Raw genomic sequence first — 15478 nt, 5'->3', positions numbered from 1 at the left:
AAATTTAAAAGGCAGAGTATTTCTTTGAAGCAAGAGAGAGAAAGAGGGAGAAATGTAATGAGCTGAGCAGGGAGCTAAGTTTTAAGTTGAACTGTTTGTAAGCAAGCTTCTGTCTTAATACCAGCCCCGTTCACTTTCTTAAATGATGTTTGCTGGGAGCAACATACAAATGAAGGTGAAACAAAACTACCAAAATACATATTTTTGGTTGATCTCCTACATGTGTGCATGTCTAGTATGACTCTTTTATTGGTGTATTGTAGAATACAATGTATCCCATCTGTAGCCTGAGCAAGACATAAGTGAATTCCATTGTTGAGATGGTGGGGGAATCACTCTTTGACTTGTATTGCTCTGTCTATCTAAAACTCTCCTTTGATGTGTTTGATTCTGGAAGCACGGAGGGAGAATGAAAGATCCTGGCCTGGCCACAGCTTGTTGGTTCCTGTCCCATATACTGCCCAGACAGGAAATGGGATGCTGGGATCATGTTGTCTTCCTCACAAATGTTGGGGATGCAGTCTTTGGAAAGTACCAGTGAGGGAGGAGGTAGACGAGGGTGGAGGGGAGCTCTCTGAAGATAAGGGTAGGAAACAAGAGTAGAATAACTCCTCCCCATACAGTACGGAGGGGATTAGAGAGAGAAGGAATTCCTAGCAGGCTCCATAGAGCTATTCTGGTAGAAGATGGGGCAACTGGGCTTCCATTGATCTGCAGGTCACTGCTCTGTGAGGAGGGCATGGAAGGGCCTCCCTAACTAGTAAGCTTAGTCCTCTGGCTAGATTTGTGTGTGTCTGGTAAATCTTCACACTTCACGTTATTTTAGGAAACAATGAAAGTACCCTTGCCATATATTTATTTGTCTTGAATTTCAAGCAAAACATTAGATATTCTCTTATTTAATCATTTTGTCTGCTATCCATTAGACAGCCAATGCAACTGTGATAGCACAAGTAAAACAGAAGGGTTCCTAAAGTGAGATTTATTTGTTTTTCATCCCCCATGAAATATAACCCGCCACATCCAAAAATGAAAAACAGTAAGGGATCTGTTCTGTCCTCACTGCACACATGTAATTCCATTTAACAGCAATGGGCGTAACACACACCCATTAACCCTTAGAATGCTGGCATTTTTCAGACTGCCAACCAAACAAATGCCTAGGAGGACATGTATAAATGTCCTCTGAAAATTGTGTAGCCTGGTGCTATACACTCAGGACTCCTGAATTCTCTTCTTGATTATACTACAAACTCCCTGTGTGACCACGGGAAAACAGCATAACCTTTTTGGACCTTCAATTTACCCACCTGCATTGATGAACATAAAACAGATGTTGTAGCACTATTTTTTTTTCTAAAATATATTGGGATGCTCACAGGAAAAGTGCTTCACAAGGAGGAAAAGAGACTCTCAAAGCAGAATCATCCTCTTACTACCAAATTTTGCCTGTGAAAATAGTTTTGGGGTTGTGCATTTTTTAGGGGATGAGAGCGACTTGCCTGGCTATATGTTCTTTCCATCTTCCTCCACCTCCCACATGCTATTGACTTGTGCCGGATTTCTGTTACCCTATGACTATATTTTCCTTTTAAGTACAAACTTCCACAAAGTTGGAAAACATGCCATCCTAAAAAGAAGTTGAAGATCTCAGGATGTGTACAAATCCATTCTAAAAGTCACTTTATCAGGGCATAATTTACAGAGACTCATCTGCACAGTCATAATTCTGCACTTCTTTCAAACAGCCTACTTTTATACCTTCAGGCATGTGATTTGTCAGGACAGCCTTGAGGGCAATCAGAGCTTGCTGTAGTGGACTGAAATGACCCAGAACAAACTCAGTAGTTAATCTTCTTTATTGGTGAAATCAATAAGCAGATTCGTGCTAAGTGCTGACAGTTCTTATGTAGGGAGTGAAAAGTAGAAGTGTCTGCTCCTTGAACCTGAAATGTTTTACAGCCCAGTCATTTTGTTTCATTATTTGATAAAGAACTCGTTGCTCTGTCTTATATTATATGCATAATTTAAATAGCTGTAACGTATTTCCTTTGCTCAATGGTTCATATGTTTAAATGTCAAAGCGAATAGATGAATGTACTATGTTGCCATCTAAACTATCAGATACAAAGACCAACTGGGGAACCCTTACTTGCACTGGCCAATGCTCACTCATGAGAGTAATCTTACTGATCTCAGTGGGGACACTTAAGTGAGTAAGTACTCACCAACATGGGTAAGGGACACAATCCAACTAATAGAGCTTTAGGGGATTTGTAAAAGATGTCAGTTAAAATTTAAGCAAATGCTCATTAGAATAGCAGAATGCTCTAATGACTAAGGCCCTGATCTTTCAGTATGATGCACACAGCTGATCTCTCTCCCTGCACAGAGACCAGTTGAAGTTGTGAGACTCAAGGGTTCATTCATGTAAATGACAATGACAGACTATGGCTTGATCTGGGTGTATGGCCATTAATAAACCACGTTTTCCTTCAAATTCTAGAGCTACTTGAAGTGAGAAATATGCCAGAAAGTTACATTATTTTTACCTGATTGTTGAGGTTTTAGCCCCTTTAAAGGCCCAATCCTGAAAACTCTTCTGGATGTAATACTTACTCTGTAACTAGTCTCATTGGAACCAATTAAACTGCTCATATTAATAAAAATAACAGCAAGTAAATGGCTGCAGGATTGGGCTGAAATTTAGCAGCACAATAAAGAGAGGTTTATAACATTTGTGAAATTCTGAATAATCATCAACTTCAGATCCAAGACTTCAGACAGTAACCGGAGGTCTGCACTAAATGGGTTTCTTTTCATGAAGAAGAAATGCAAACTTACTTTGTGTTCTAGGAGTCACAAGATTTAATACATTTTATAGCCATGGAAATGGATATCTTATGACGGAAATAGTGAAAAGAAACTCATTGTCAAAATCTGGCCCATGAAGCCAGTTGTCTGTCCATTAGTTTGTTTATACCATTTCTGTTTGCTTGATATTGGAGAGTAATCAGAAAGTAAGCCATGCTAAATCATAGCTGCTATCAAGTTTGTATGATAACTATTAAAGCTATTTCACAAAACATCCTTTTACATTTCTCCCTTCCAATTCCACACTCTTATCTTTGCTTTTACATTTTTGTTTCAACTGTTCCTACTCTTGTCTTTCTTAGAGTTGAATCAATAACCCAATCTCTCTCATTTCTTACAGATGTTAAAATGATGAAACTCTCTCTCTCTCTGGAATTCACTGCAGTCATGACATCTCCTCTGGTCCTGTATAGAATGTATCTCGCAGCCTGTTGCTGAACTGTTATGACATGTCTCTAGCAATCAGAAAGAGAAGCTGGGAAGAACATGTGACCCAGTGGATGGGCTTGCCTTTTAATTCTGTTGAGTATAATACAGCATGTCATCATGGATTTGTAGCTGATAACTTTCAAGCAAGTATGGAAAAAGATGAAGTTTTGAATGTGGACAGGAAAGAAAAATGTGCTTCTTTACCAGACTGCTGTCATGATGGAGAACTGATTGGCTTCCCTGCAAAGATGCTTAGCAACATTTCAAAAGAGGTGGATGAAAATGATAACCATGAGAATGAGGAGCATTTTCTTTCTTTGGAGGCCAGCACAGAAACTTTGGTCCATATTTCTGATGGTGATGACGATGACGTTTCAAATCTCTGTTTGGATAAGGTTAACCACCAGTTCACTATTGGAAGGAAACTAACAGATGAAGAGCAGAGTTTAGGAAGAGCAGGCTCCTTAACAAATATGATAACAAGGATTAAAGCAAACAGGGAATCTAACATTTCTGAAACAATAGGAGATATTGATGAACCTGACTATGACATAGTCCCCAAAGAAGAGAAGGAAGAAGAGGACATTTGTGGCAGTATTGGGAAAAGCCTGGAGCTTTGTAATTATAAAGGCTTAAATGAAGTAATAGATGCCCCACGAGAAAATCTCTCCAGTTCTCTGAATGTGAAGGAAATTATGCCTGAGAAACAGCTGCTTCATACTGCTGTAATTGCACAACAGCGTAGGAAATGTGATGCTCCTAAAGATGGGCATGAAAAGGCTGACTATAATGTGGTCCAGAGCGAGTTTTTTCCTGGTCTGTATACTGGCAGTGGTAGACAACCATTCTCAAAAGCAGACTCTAGCAACTACCTTAAGCAATCTCCTCTCAGTTCCCATATAATGTCCATGGAAAATGGACTGGATGAAAGTGGTTACACAGAACCTCAAGTGGTTCCTGAAAAAAAAAGCCTTACAAGTATTAGTCCAGTGGAAGGCATGCAATGTTTACATTTGAAGGATAATCTGTCCACCCATGAATCTACAGACAATCAAGTGAAACTGCGCAAAAGAAAGGTAGGATATACACAAATTACGGGGTTTGGTTTCAGTTTTTGTCAACTTTTTCTTATGTAATCTCATGGCTGATTTATTGAAGCAATAAGATAAATATCACTCAGAATGTTGTGTAGATGCCAGGTGTTGCATCTGCGAAACAATTTGGAAACATGCCACAGGGATGTAAACTCATTTTTAAATCTGAAAATTACTGTCTTGTGAATTCGGTATGTTTCTTATATTTGTTTATATATATACACTAATGCCTTTGATCACAACTTTTTATTCTATTCTTTTATTTTTATCATGGTCAAATTAAAAAGCTCCGTCCTGGGGTTTCCTTTTTTGTTGTGGTATTTGTTTATTGTTTGGGGTTTTTTTCTTGGCTAGTACCAAATATCAGAGGTGGTCTTTAGATACAAGTGATGTCTGCAGCTATATAGGACCTTTGTTTAAAAGGGATGGGGAGGAAAATGTTACAAACTTGTAAAAGAAATTCTAAAATGTCTATATTAGTGGTGCTGTGAAGTACAGGGAGCAGCTATTTGAGTTCCAGCAAAGCCCCATGAGCAAGTTCTCACAAAAAATGTTGCTGGTATGAAGATAGCAGAAGCTCTTGACGTTTTCAGACTGAGAGCAACAAGAGAATTTCACTGGCTTTTCAGACAGGGGAAAAGAGAATAATTCCAAAACTCTAAGGGCCAGATCGCACAACCCCAGCAGGAGCAAAACTCCCATTGACTTCCATAGGAGGGTTTTGGTGATCATGGGACTCCAGGATTGGTCCCTAAGTCTGTTTCTGCTGGCTGTGCTGCTTAGGGCTTGTCTATGCAGTGTATTAGTACAAGGGTGTGAATTCCAATGCACTCTAGCCTGCTGCACATTAGCTGGCTGGTGTGGGTCTTGATGGGGTTCACTATCAGTTCCCTAGTGTGTGATAATTTACTCCTGTTTCAAAACATACCACATTAATGCACATTACATAACTTTTAGTGAGTGCCAACAGGGTCCACACAGTACAAGTAGCACATGACACCCTCCAAGTGCAGACTAATGTACAGTGTAAACAAGCCCTTATTCTCTCTATCCAATACCTATGTCATATTGGTGGTTCTTCTCTCTGCCTATCTATCTGCTAACATCTGCAATGAACAATAATGCCATGCTCCTCTTGTCTTTTTTTCAGAAATCTGGTTTCTATAAAATTGTGGTTTTACCATCAGACACAATCTTCAGTGTCTCAGTGGTTGTTTCACTAAATCACAACCTCTGAAACATGAACCAGCACTCTGAGTTTCGGCTATCACTCCCTTGTGTACACTGTTTGGTAACATTAACACTCAGTAAGATTTTGTTATGGTTGGAAGCTATATGTAGCTTTTACAAAAGGCTCTAGAAACTCTCATATCCAGTCTTGCTTTAGAGTCAAATGCTGTACTTCATAACTTTGTCATGACCATTATATTGATTTAAAGTCACAGAATTTGTGACTTACCTCTGTTAGTTCACTCTTTCCATTTTATTTCTCTCTGACCCGCCATAGTTACCCCTGAAATCCTTACAATATCACATTTAAGCATCTACATATGTGAGTGTTTGTATATCACACTTGGAAATGCTGCCTTTTTTTTTTCCATGGGTGATATCACTGCACTGATTCATTAGCATTGGCTAGTGCAATTCTCAACAATTCTGCGTTCAGTATATTACTTCTGGGATATGCGTCATTCAAGTGGTAATAGCTGTCGGTTGGCAGATAAGCCACACAGTCAAGAACTGATTTCCATAGACTTTGAATAATCATTTTTTTCCCAAATGCAGTTGCTAATTATGGTGTGTATATAATTTATTCAGCTAAACAGATTAGTTTTGCAGCATATGTATATATTCATATTGTTTAAGACCATATCATTATTTTAAGATAATATAATATGTGATTAGCAATGCCCACAATGGGATTTCAATGCAATGTGATCTGATTAAGATGCTTCCACCTGACATATATGCACATATACTAGTCTATGTGCAATAGGAGTATGCTGAATACCTTTTAAATGCAGTATGCAGCTTGAGAATACTTGTGGTTTGTGGTTGCTACAATAGGCATTTTAAAAAGCAAGAATCTTTAAAAATCCCAGTAATACTGCAGTGGAGTACGGTGGCTATTGAGAAATTGTGGGAAGGCAAGCAAGCAAACTAGAGGAGAATGGAAAATGTCTCTGGGGAAGTGGCAGCCCCATGGAAGGAAGGAACCAGAAGTCATATGCATGAGGAAACTGAAAAGAGGTTGTGTTCCAAAGAGCGAGGGAGCTTGGAGGTTGTTGTTGTTGTTGTTGTTATTATTATTACTTATTAGGTTTTTGCGGGGAGAGCCAATGGAAGCCTGCTTCAAGCGACTTTTTTTTAACCTGCCCTTGAACAGGTTTGGTCAAAGGGAAGAGGTCTGATCTGCTGCTGCTTCCTAGTATGAATATTCTCACTCTCTCTAGATGTGCAGGTCCCTTTGCTAATAGTGTTCCTGCCTTGATGGTTTTATCATTTAAATCTAATCGTATAATATTTTACAAGGATGATATTGCCCATCTCTAGGGACAACAATTGCTAATAAAAATGTGCCATGTTTCTAAGCTGACACTGAAAACTACTTTTATAACTAGAACAAAACACTGGAAAGAAAACAGACTTGAAACTGAATCCAGCCATAAAAGTCAAGTGTTTGCTTTGCAGTGGCTGGGAGACTTAAAGGATTTGTAATGGGATATAGGGCCTTTTCTCTCAAGGTCAGCAGGTCAACCTAGCCTAAATACTGCAGTTAAGGACTAACACACACCACTAGCTGTGGATGTTTGCTGTCCAATATGAAATAAATGTGATGGTCTCAGTCCAGTGCCCAATAAGTGTCCACATCACTAATAACAAAATAGGCACTTAGGGCCAGATTTTTAAAGGTATTTAGGCACCTAGGCACTTTCAAAAATTCCACTAGGCCCCTATCTGCTTCTTTGGATATCTTAATAAGTTTAGACTATAACAGCATTTAAAAGAGAACTGGATAAATTCATGGTGGTTAAGTCCATAAATGGCTATTAGCCAGGATGGGTAAGGAACGGTGTCCCTAGCCTCTGTTTGTCAGAGGGTGGAGATGGATGGCAGGAGAGAGTTTTCTTGATCATTTCCTGTTAGGTTCACTCCCTCTGGGGCACCTGGCATTGGCCACTGTCGGTAGACAGATACTGGGATAGATGGACCTTTGGTCTGACCCATTACGGCCGTTCTTATGTTCTTAGAAATCTTGCCCTTGCTGACATAAGATATTGCACTCTCAAGTGAGAGGCCAAAGAATGTATGGGCATAGCAAGTGAACTACCCTCTCTCTTTCAGAGATACTCTCTGCTTGTCCAGGCGGAAACACCCTAGGGTGATGAAGTGGGGAATCTTGTTCTGCTGTTGCCTGTGCTATATCTACTCTGTAAATAAATATTGGGTCTCATCCTCCAAGGCTGCCAATCAGGTACATCTCACCAGCACTAACTTCCATCTTAATAATTTGCTTTGACTATGACAGACGTGTATTTTCACAGTTTCACTCATTGAAGATGCTTGAACTGGACCCCCCATGCTATAAATGGAAAGGAGCTGCCATTGTGGCATTCTTCATGACTCTGGAAATTGCCTTTTCCCTTGACTCATCAGAGCTCATATTTTTAGCCTGTTTTCTGATGGAGGTTTGCAGAGCAATAGCAGGTGCCTTTATTGTTATGGCAGTAGTTATACAATGTTTAAGTTGCATGGCAGCTGATTAGTATGATATCTGAGTAGTTTTATTGTGTGTTGTGTTGAGTGTGTGGCTTATTATGTAGGTGCATCCAGGGCTGATGTTTACTAGCAGCATGGCATATCAAAAGAATAAATGATTGAATGTGCATTGTGAGACTAACTAGTCCCACTGTATGTCTGCACAGGGTAAAGAAAAACATGATCATTGTTTGAACTCATTTTTATAGAGGTTTGAGAACATAGTACATCCTACTTATCCAAATACCTGAGGAGATGCCCAAACCTTTGGGTTATTCAGTTCAATGTCAGGCTGCACTTTGAGGTGTTCTCTCAGTGTTGGAGGACCCTGGGGACATGCTTCAAGACCTGCTTTGGCCAGTATTTTCAGCTCTGATACTTCCCTCCGGAACTTACAAGGTTGGAAGGGCAGTAACTTCAGTTCAGGTTACAGTTGCATAATCTCTTGTGTAGCACTGCAAGACTTAAGCTACTTTTATGTCGAACGTAAGAGCTCGGCAAGCTCAGAAATTCAATTAGGCCTCATGGGAAATATGTGACATTTGGTAAATTGACAGTGGGTTAACGAGATTTTGAATAACAAGGAATATCGCCTGAGCAGTTATGGAACTCTTGACCATAGCCATGCTGTAAAATCCATGTCTTCTCAGGCTGTACAATACCTGCTATAAACAGAGACAGATCTGAGACAGGTCTATGGAATGGATCATACCGGGAGCTGTAGAAAGTTATGGGTGGTTTAAGAGATGACTAAACTGAACAGTTTTGTCTTGTATATTTTTTTTCTTCAGTCTCTCCCTAAAACGTACACCACCAGCAATGAAATTTGCCTGCATACACACATCTCAGATTGGGGTGTAGAATTGCAGTCTCCAGAGACTTTTGCCTTAGGCTGACAAATGAGGTGCCCTTCAAATTACCACTATATTAGACCAATAATGGAGCATAAGTAGGGGATCTTATTACAATTGACTGTTCAGAACTGGACTATGGAGTTAAAAAAGGATCTAGGTTTTTGTCTCAAGAGAAAAAAATGTGATTGTCATCACAAAATCTATAAAGTGTGGAAACATTTATTCTTCATGGGAGACCACAACGTATTTGTGTAAATTAGTATTATTATCTTCCTAGCAATGGCATACCAGAAGCAGGTACTGGCTATTTGTTGTCATAGCAACAGCTCCAGTTTTGTAGCATTTCCTCTTCAATTAAGTGTTTCAAAATAAGGCTGGCTCCAAGGGTTTGGCATTTTAACAAATGGAAAAAGCTTTTAAAAAGTAGTGTGATGCAGAATAGAATAAGAATTTTTTTATTCTACCTTTATGCCGATCATAATCAAAAATGTTTATATCCCTTTGAAAATCTCACCCCAGGAATACAACTATAGCTACAGCACAGATTGGCATATGTATTATTGATCTAAGAGACAGAAAAAGCACAAAAGGTGGAGGCCTAGAATTATGGAATACATTTTCAATAGCAGGGACCACAAACGAGTGCATATGCATCCAATCACCACACATCCCTGCGCTTTCCCCATGTGCATATGAAAATGGGGTAATGATGCCAACAAACTGGTACTTAGCAGAGCATTTAAATAGCATATTTCATTTTCAAAGGACTTTTCCAAAATAACAAATATAAATTTAGATTGGTGTTCAATAACCTGATTTGGGCATAAATGCAGCTTTGCATAAGCAAGTTCAGGGCATTTCAGGTGTGCTTGCAATTTTGTAGGCACACATGTTATGTCTTGGTTTGAAAGCCTGACCCTATATTTAAAAAGTATTTACCACAGGTAAAACATTCAGGAGTGCCTAAGTCCCATTTTTAAAAAATGACTTAGATATCAGAAGTCTGTCTCATAGAAAGTAACTGGGACTTAGGCTCATGAGACCCAGATTTTTAAAGGCACCTAAGGATGCAGGCAGGCACTCAGTAGGATTTTCAAAATCATACATGCCCTAACTCACTTTTGAAAATGGGAGTTAGCTGTCTGAGACATTTAAGCTTTGCAGTGCTAAGGGGAACAATGCCTAAATACCCTTTTTTTTTATTTTTTATTTTTTATTTTTTAAATTTTGGCCTGAGTGCCTAAGTCACTTTTGAAAATGAGACTTAGACTCTTAAATTACTTAGGTACTTTTCAAACTTTTACCCTAAATTACCCTAAATTATTGAAAGAAAGAAACTGGATAATGGAAAGCCTAAATACAAAACATTATGGATGAGAGACATGAAGATGAAAACAAAGAAGAAACTGCAGTAAGCTTCTCTTACAGAACAGATCTTGGCTTGATGAAGAGCAAGACAAAAATGATGGGACCAACTTTGAATCTAGAGGATACAATATATATGGGTGACTTTAGCCAGAGCCATCTATGTATTCTAATTTACCCTTTCATAGTGCATTACTGGCTAATCCATTCAGAACCCTAGTAAGAGAAGAAACCATTTTATATCTTCTATTTTTAGGGGGATTTTAACTAAGAGGGAAACTGACTCAGAATGAGAGTCAAAGAGGAAAGATTATGTGCTAGACAAAAGTCTTTGTATGAGAGTAAGGAGTGGGTTCACAGAGCAGAGAAATGTAATGATACTATGTTTTTATAAAGTAACAGATAATTGAGATCCAACAAACAGAGCATAAAGAAGGAGTATTAAAATCCATAAGTGTCCAAGAAGCTAGGAGCTCATAGTAGGGTGACCAGACAGCAACTGTGAAAAAACGGGACAGGAGGTGGGGGGTAATAGGCCCCTATATAAGAAAAAGTCCCCAAACCGGGACTGTCCCTATAAAAACAGGACATCTGGTCACCCTAGCTCATAGTAGATTGTAAGTAAAAAAGGCAAGAGGCACTAGGCAGCAATGTCAATGTAAAAGAGAAATCCTATTTATTAGAGATTAATGAAGTTGGCTGCATGAAGGATTGTTCATAGATCTGATAGCAAAAGAAAATACTGGGAACAGGAAAAGAGAAGGGGGGAAAAGCCTAGGGCAGAGATCATCAAACTTTTTGGCCCGAGGGCCACAGTGGGGTTGCACAACTGTATGGAGGGCCAGGTAGGGAAGACTGTGCCTCCCCAAACAGCCTGGCCCCACCCCTTATCCCCCCACTCTCACTTCCCACCCCCTGACTGCCCACCTCAGAATCCCCAACCAATCCAACCCCTACTGCTCCTTTTCCCCTAACCACTCCCTCCAGGTACCCCTGCCCCCTATCTAACCCCCCCTGCTCCCTATCCCCTGACTGCCCTCCTGACCCCTATCCACATCCCTGCCCCTCAGCAAGCCCCCGGACTCTCACTTCCTGTTCCCCATCACCTGACCATCCCCCCAGAATCTCTGCCCCATCCAACTTCCCCCTTCTCCCTGACTGCCCCTCAGGACCCCCCGCTGTCTTACCCAGCCTGGCTCTTGCCCCTTACCAGCAGCAGGAGCTCACAGCCACGACACCCGGCCAGAGCCAGCTGTGTGGCCCAGTGGGAGTGGCAGGCCAGAGCACAGCCCGTGAGGTGGCGTGGCTGCAGGGGAGGAGGTACAGTGGGGGAGTGGCCAGGGACTAGGCTCCCTGGCCGGGAGCTCAGGGGCTGCGCAGGATAGTCCTGTGGGCTGGATGTGGCCACAGGCCATAATTTTCCCACGTCTGGCCTAGAAGATAGCATGCATGCGCGTGCATTCATTCTCTTTCTTTCCCACACACACACATACACACACACGTATTCTGATTGTACAAAAGTCCAAGAGGAAATCCAGCACACAAGATAGTATACACCCTGGGGTAAATCTGGGCTGCCATGGTAAAATTTAGTTTAATGCCAAATATACACTCAAATGAACTGTTACACATCAAAATAGTCAATTGCACATACACTTGCTGAGGCTGTATCCTCAGTTGTGGTAATGTTATATGTACATGTGCATGTATTTGCACTTGTAACTACAAGCCATTATCTGAAAATCTGGGATTTATAATCATGCATCCCTCAGAATACTTCTCATAATGCTCTATAAACTGGGTTGTGAAGATATGAAGAAGGGATGAGTAAACTGTTGAAAAGAAAATACAAAAAACACCACTGCACTGAAAAAACAGTGCCCTGGCATCTCAAACCAGTGCTTCCAGAAGGTTCTGAAACACGTAACTATTTCATTGTTTTAAAATTTCATAAACTCTATACAGCCACAATCTACAATTGCTTCGTTACCATGAGGACAGCTATTCTCATGATATTTCTGGACTATCCCAAAGCAGGATCATTTGGAAATCATCTAAGAATAGGTTTTCTTCTGAGACTTTTAGACCAGGTTCAGATAGGTCAAATAAATTTTGGATCAGTGTTTGAACTCTTGATTGTTTATCCAACTTGAACATGAACTCTGAACCTTTTGAGGCTTGCTTAAGTCATTTCTAATGTGAAGCTTCTGTCTCACTATATAGGCTATTATTTGTGCTAAATTTCTATGCTTGACAAGATTAGAGAGCGTGAGAGGAAATACTGGTTAATTTGCTGTGCTCAATTAAATGAAATACCAGCTTAATAACTATTGACTCTAGGAAGAGTAACTAATGTGTTGCACCTGAATACCCTAAAATGTTTGAGAGATAAGGTATGTGAGGTAATATCTTTTATTGGACCAAATTCTGTTGGTGAAAAAGACAAGCTTTTGAGCTACACAGAACTCTTCTTCGGGTCTCAGGTCTACCTGAAATGCTTGTCATTTCAACAGTGTTCCTTTTTAAGTATAGTTATAGCCTAGAATACTGCTTTGGAGGAAGAGTCTGCTTCTTTTTAACTAGACTCAAGCAAACTGTATGCAGTGAACAATTTATTTGATTAATTCTTCTCCATTTCTGTTACCAAATCATTTGGGATCAGATGTCACTTTTATCAAAGTTGTTGGGTATATGAAATTATTGGATGAATGGGTTATGGAATCAAATTTCAGTGGATGAATAGTTCTTTATTATTTACTGTGCCTCTTTCTTTCAATATTTGCAATTCACTCTTAATGATGTAACAGTTTCCCAGAATGGTCTCACATGCTCAGTGCTCATGTCTGGCAGTAAACCTACCAAACTGTCTGAGTCCCACAGCCAGGATACTACCTAATATACACATTGGTATTCACTGGAGCTGACCAGAGAATAGAAATTCTGTTTTGTGGAGCATTTCTAGATGTCAAAATTTGGATTTTTTTCTAATTTGCTACTAAACCCAAAATTTCAAAATTCTACACAAAAAAGAATTTCCGAACAAAAAATTAGTTTTGGATTAATTTATTTTGATGTTGACTATTTTTTATAACACAACATTTTTAATTTTTTGAAACTAAAAGTAGTTTCAAAAGGAAGAAAAGGAACATTTGGTTTCAAAGTTATTAAAATAGGATGTTTTAACATTGTTGGAACTTTTTTCTTTTCTCCCAAACAAAACTTCAGTCAAACTGGCAAGATTTCATAAAGGATTTTGATCTCAACTGAACTGTGTTTTCCAGTGGAAAACTATTCAGTCCAAGTTTCTCTGACCTGCTCTAATATTTACGTTACCTCTAATATTCACATTTCTTTCAGTGACCACTTACAGTGATCACCATTAGGAAGTAAACATATATTCCAGGTATTGCCAGGCAGTGCTATCTGACATATCAAGTGTATTTTCTATTTTAAATGTAGTGTGATAATAGCGTATTATCTACTAGCACTTGTAGACAGAGAGACCACATTTTATTGTAGTGGAAAGTATTAGATTGAGACTTTGGAGATCAAAGTTCAATTCCCAGGTCTGCTGTGTTCGTTGTACCTCAATTCCCCATTTCTAAAATGGGGATATTAGCACTTCCTCTCTCAAACCATTTGTCTATTTAGCCTGACTATCAGGTCTTTGGTCTAGGAACTATCTTATGTTTTTGTATGGTGTTCAGCACAATAGGGCCCTGATTGAAGTATCACAATGCAAATAAAATAATGGCAAATGATAACTTGTTAATGGTGCAGTGTAAATTTAAGCACAGTGAAGATAAATGAAGGGTAGGAAGAAACCGCAAATGCTCTTTCACTGACGCTATGCTCCTACAAGAGAGCATATGAGAGTATGCATAGGAGGACTATGAAACTCTTGAGCTGGGAATTGGAACATGAGTGATAACTGTGTCCTTATTTGGCTAAAGGGAACTGAATTTATCCTTTTCTGAGACTCAGACTGGAATTGTTGGACTGTATGTGTCAGCTAGGGGAATTTGATATCTGCAGACCTAGTGTATTTCAATGGATCTCCTTGGAACATTAGATGTTCACATTAGATGTATACACTTCTCACAATTCATGCTTACCTCCAAAAAAAAAACTTTAAAGTTTTAAGAAAACACTCATAATGCTAATATTATGATGAAACATTCCAACAAAGGGAAAAATAGTGTACTTGCCAGCCAGTCACATTTGCAGTATCTGAGGGTTGCAAGAGAGACTGTTCTTTAAAAAAAAGTACTACAAAATATTGAGCATCCTGAGTTGTCATGGGGTGACACCAGTTCTGCAATATTAAGTATCAAACTGTCTAAGTTTAAGCATGCATAGTCCCTTTGACTTCAATGAGTTTGCTCATGTTCTTAAATATGGGGATACCTTGCTGAATCCAGTTCTTAGTAATGATTTTTAATCTTGTACTAAAGTGATCCCTTCTGCAGAAATGGCAAAAAATACCTGGTAAAAGAAAAATTACTTACCAATTAATGTTGGTTTTCATTTCTATTCATTCTGCAGAGTCACATGGCACCAGAGGTGCACATATCAAAAGAATGGGCATTTGCAGAGGCATATTTAAATTGAGGTCATAGAAGTAATATTCACACCATTCAGATTAAATCTTTTCTGTTTTGAGTTTGGCACTGGAGGCAAGTTTTTGTGATGTTTGCTAAGAATATGGCAAATCTAAATGCTAACAATTGCTACATCTATTTTTAAAAGAGGAAGCCCAAAAAAGGAAGAATTTGTTCACTGTGTACAATTCAGATATTACTTTTTGTTATGTTTTTTTATCTCTATCATTAATTTTCATTTTTCCTACTTAGTTTTCTAAGTTGTTGGGAAAGCTTAAGGAATGGGTTCTTTTCCTCTTTGGCCCAAAACTGACAATAACATTAGTCTGAGTTATACACAGGAACCTTTACAATATTCAGAGTTGATTAGACATCCCAAGTTATAAGCTCTGAGACGGCAATTGTTACTCGTGTAGTCTCAAAGCTATATTTTGCAGTATCTAGCACAGATGTGCAACTGTTATTGAAGTGTATTGTTGCTTCACCACAAAGAATTTGCTGC

The 15478-nt window shown here is 39.2% G+C and overlaps 1 protein-coding gene across 1 annotated transcript in view; it reads left to right on the top strand.

The window, feature by feature from the left end:
- Nucleotides 1-15478, top strand: part of DLC1 (DLC1 Rho GTPase activating protein) — a 369474-nt gene that overhangs the window by 10482 nt on the left and 343514 nt on the right. Inside the window, exon 2 of the mRNA XM_030564195.1 lies at nucleotides 3215-4379. Within this exon, the coding sequence (XP_030420055.1) occupies nucleotides 3324-4379 (1056 nt within the window). The 5' untranslated portion in view covers nucleotides 3215-3323. The remainder of the gene's footprint in view (nucleotides 1-3214; nucleotides 4380-15478) is intronic.

The sequence above is a fragment of the Gopherus evgoodei genome, chromosome 5, assembly GCF_007399415.2.
Source record: "Gopherus evgoodei ecotype Sinaloan lineage chromosome 5, rGopEvg1_v1.p, whole genome shotgun sequence".
NCBI classification, from domain to species: domain Eukaryota; kingdom Metazoa; phylum Chordata; order Testudines; family Testudinidae; genus Gopherus; species Gopherus evgoodei.
This window is presented reverse-complemented; position numbering and strand designations above follow the sequence as displayed.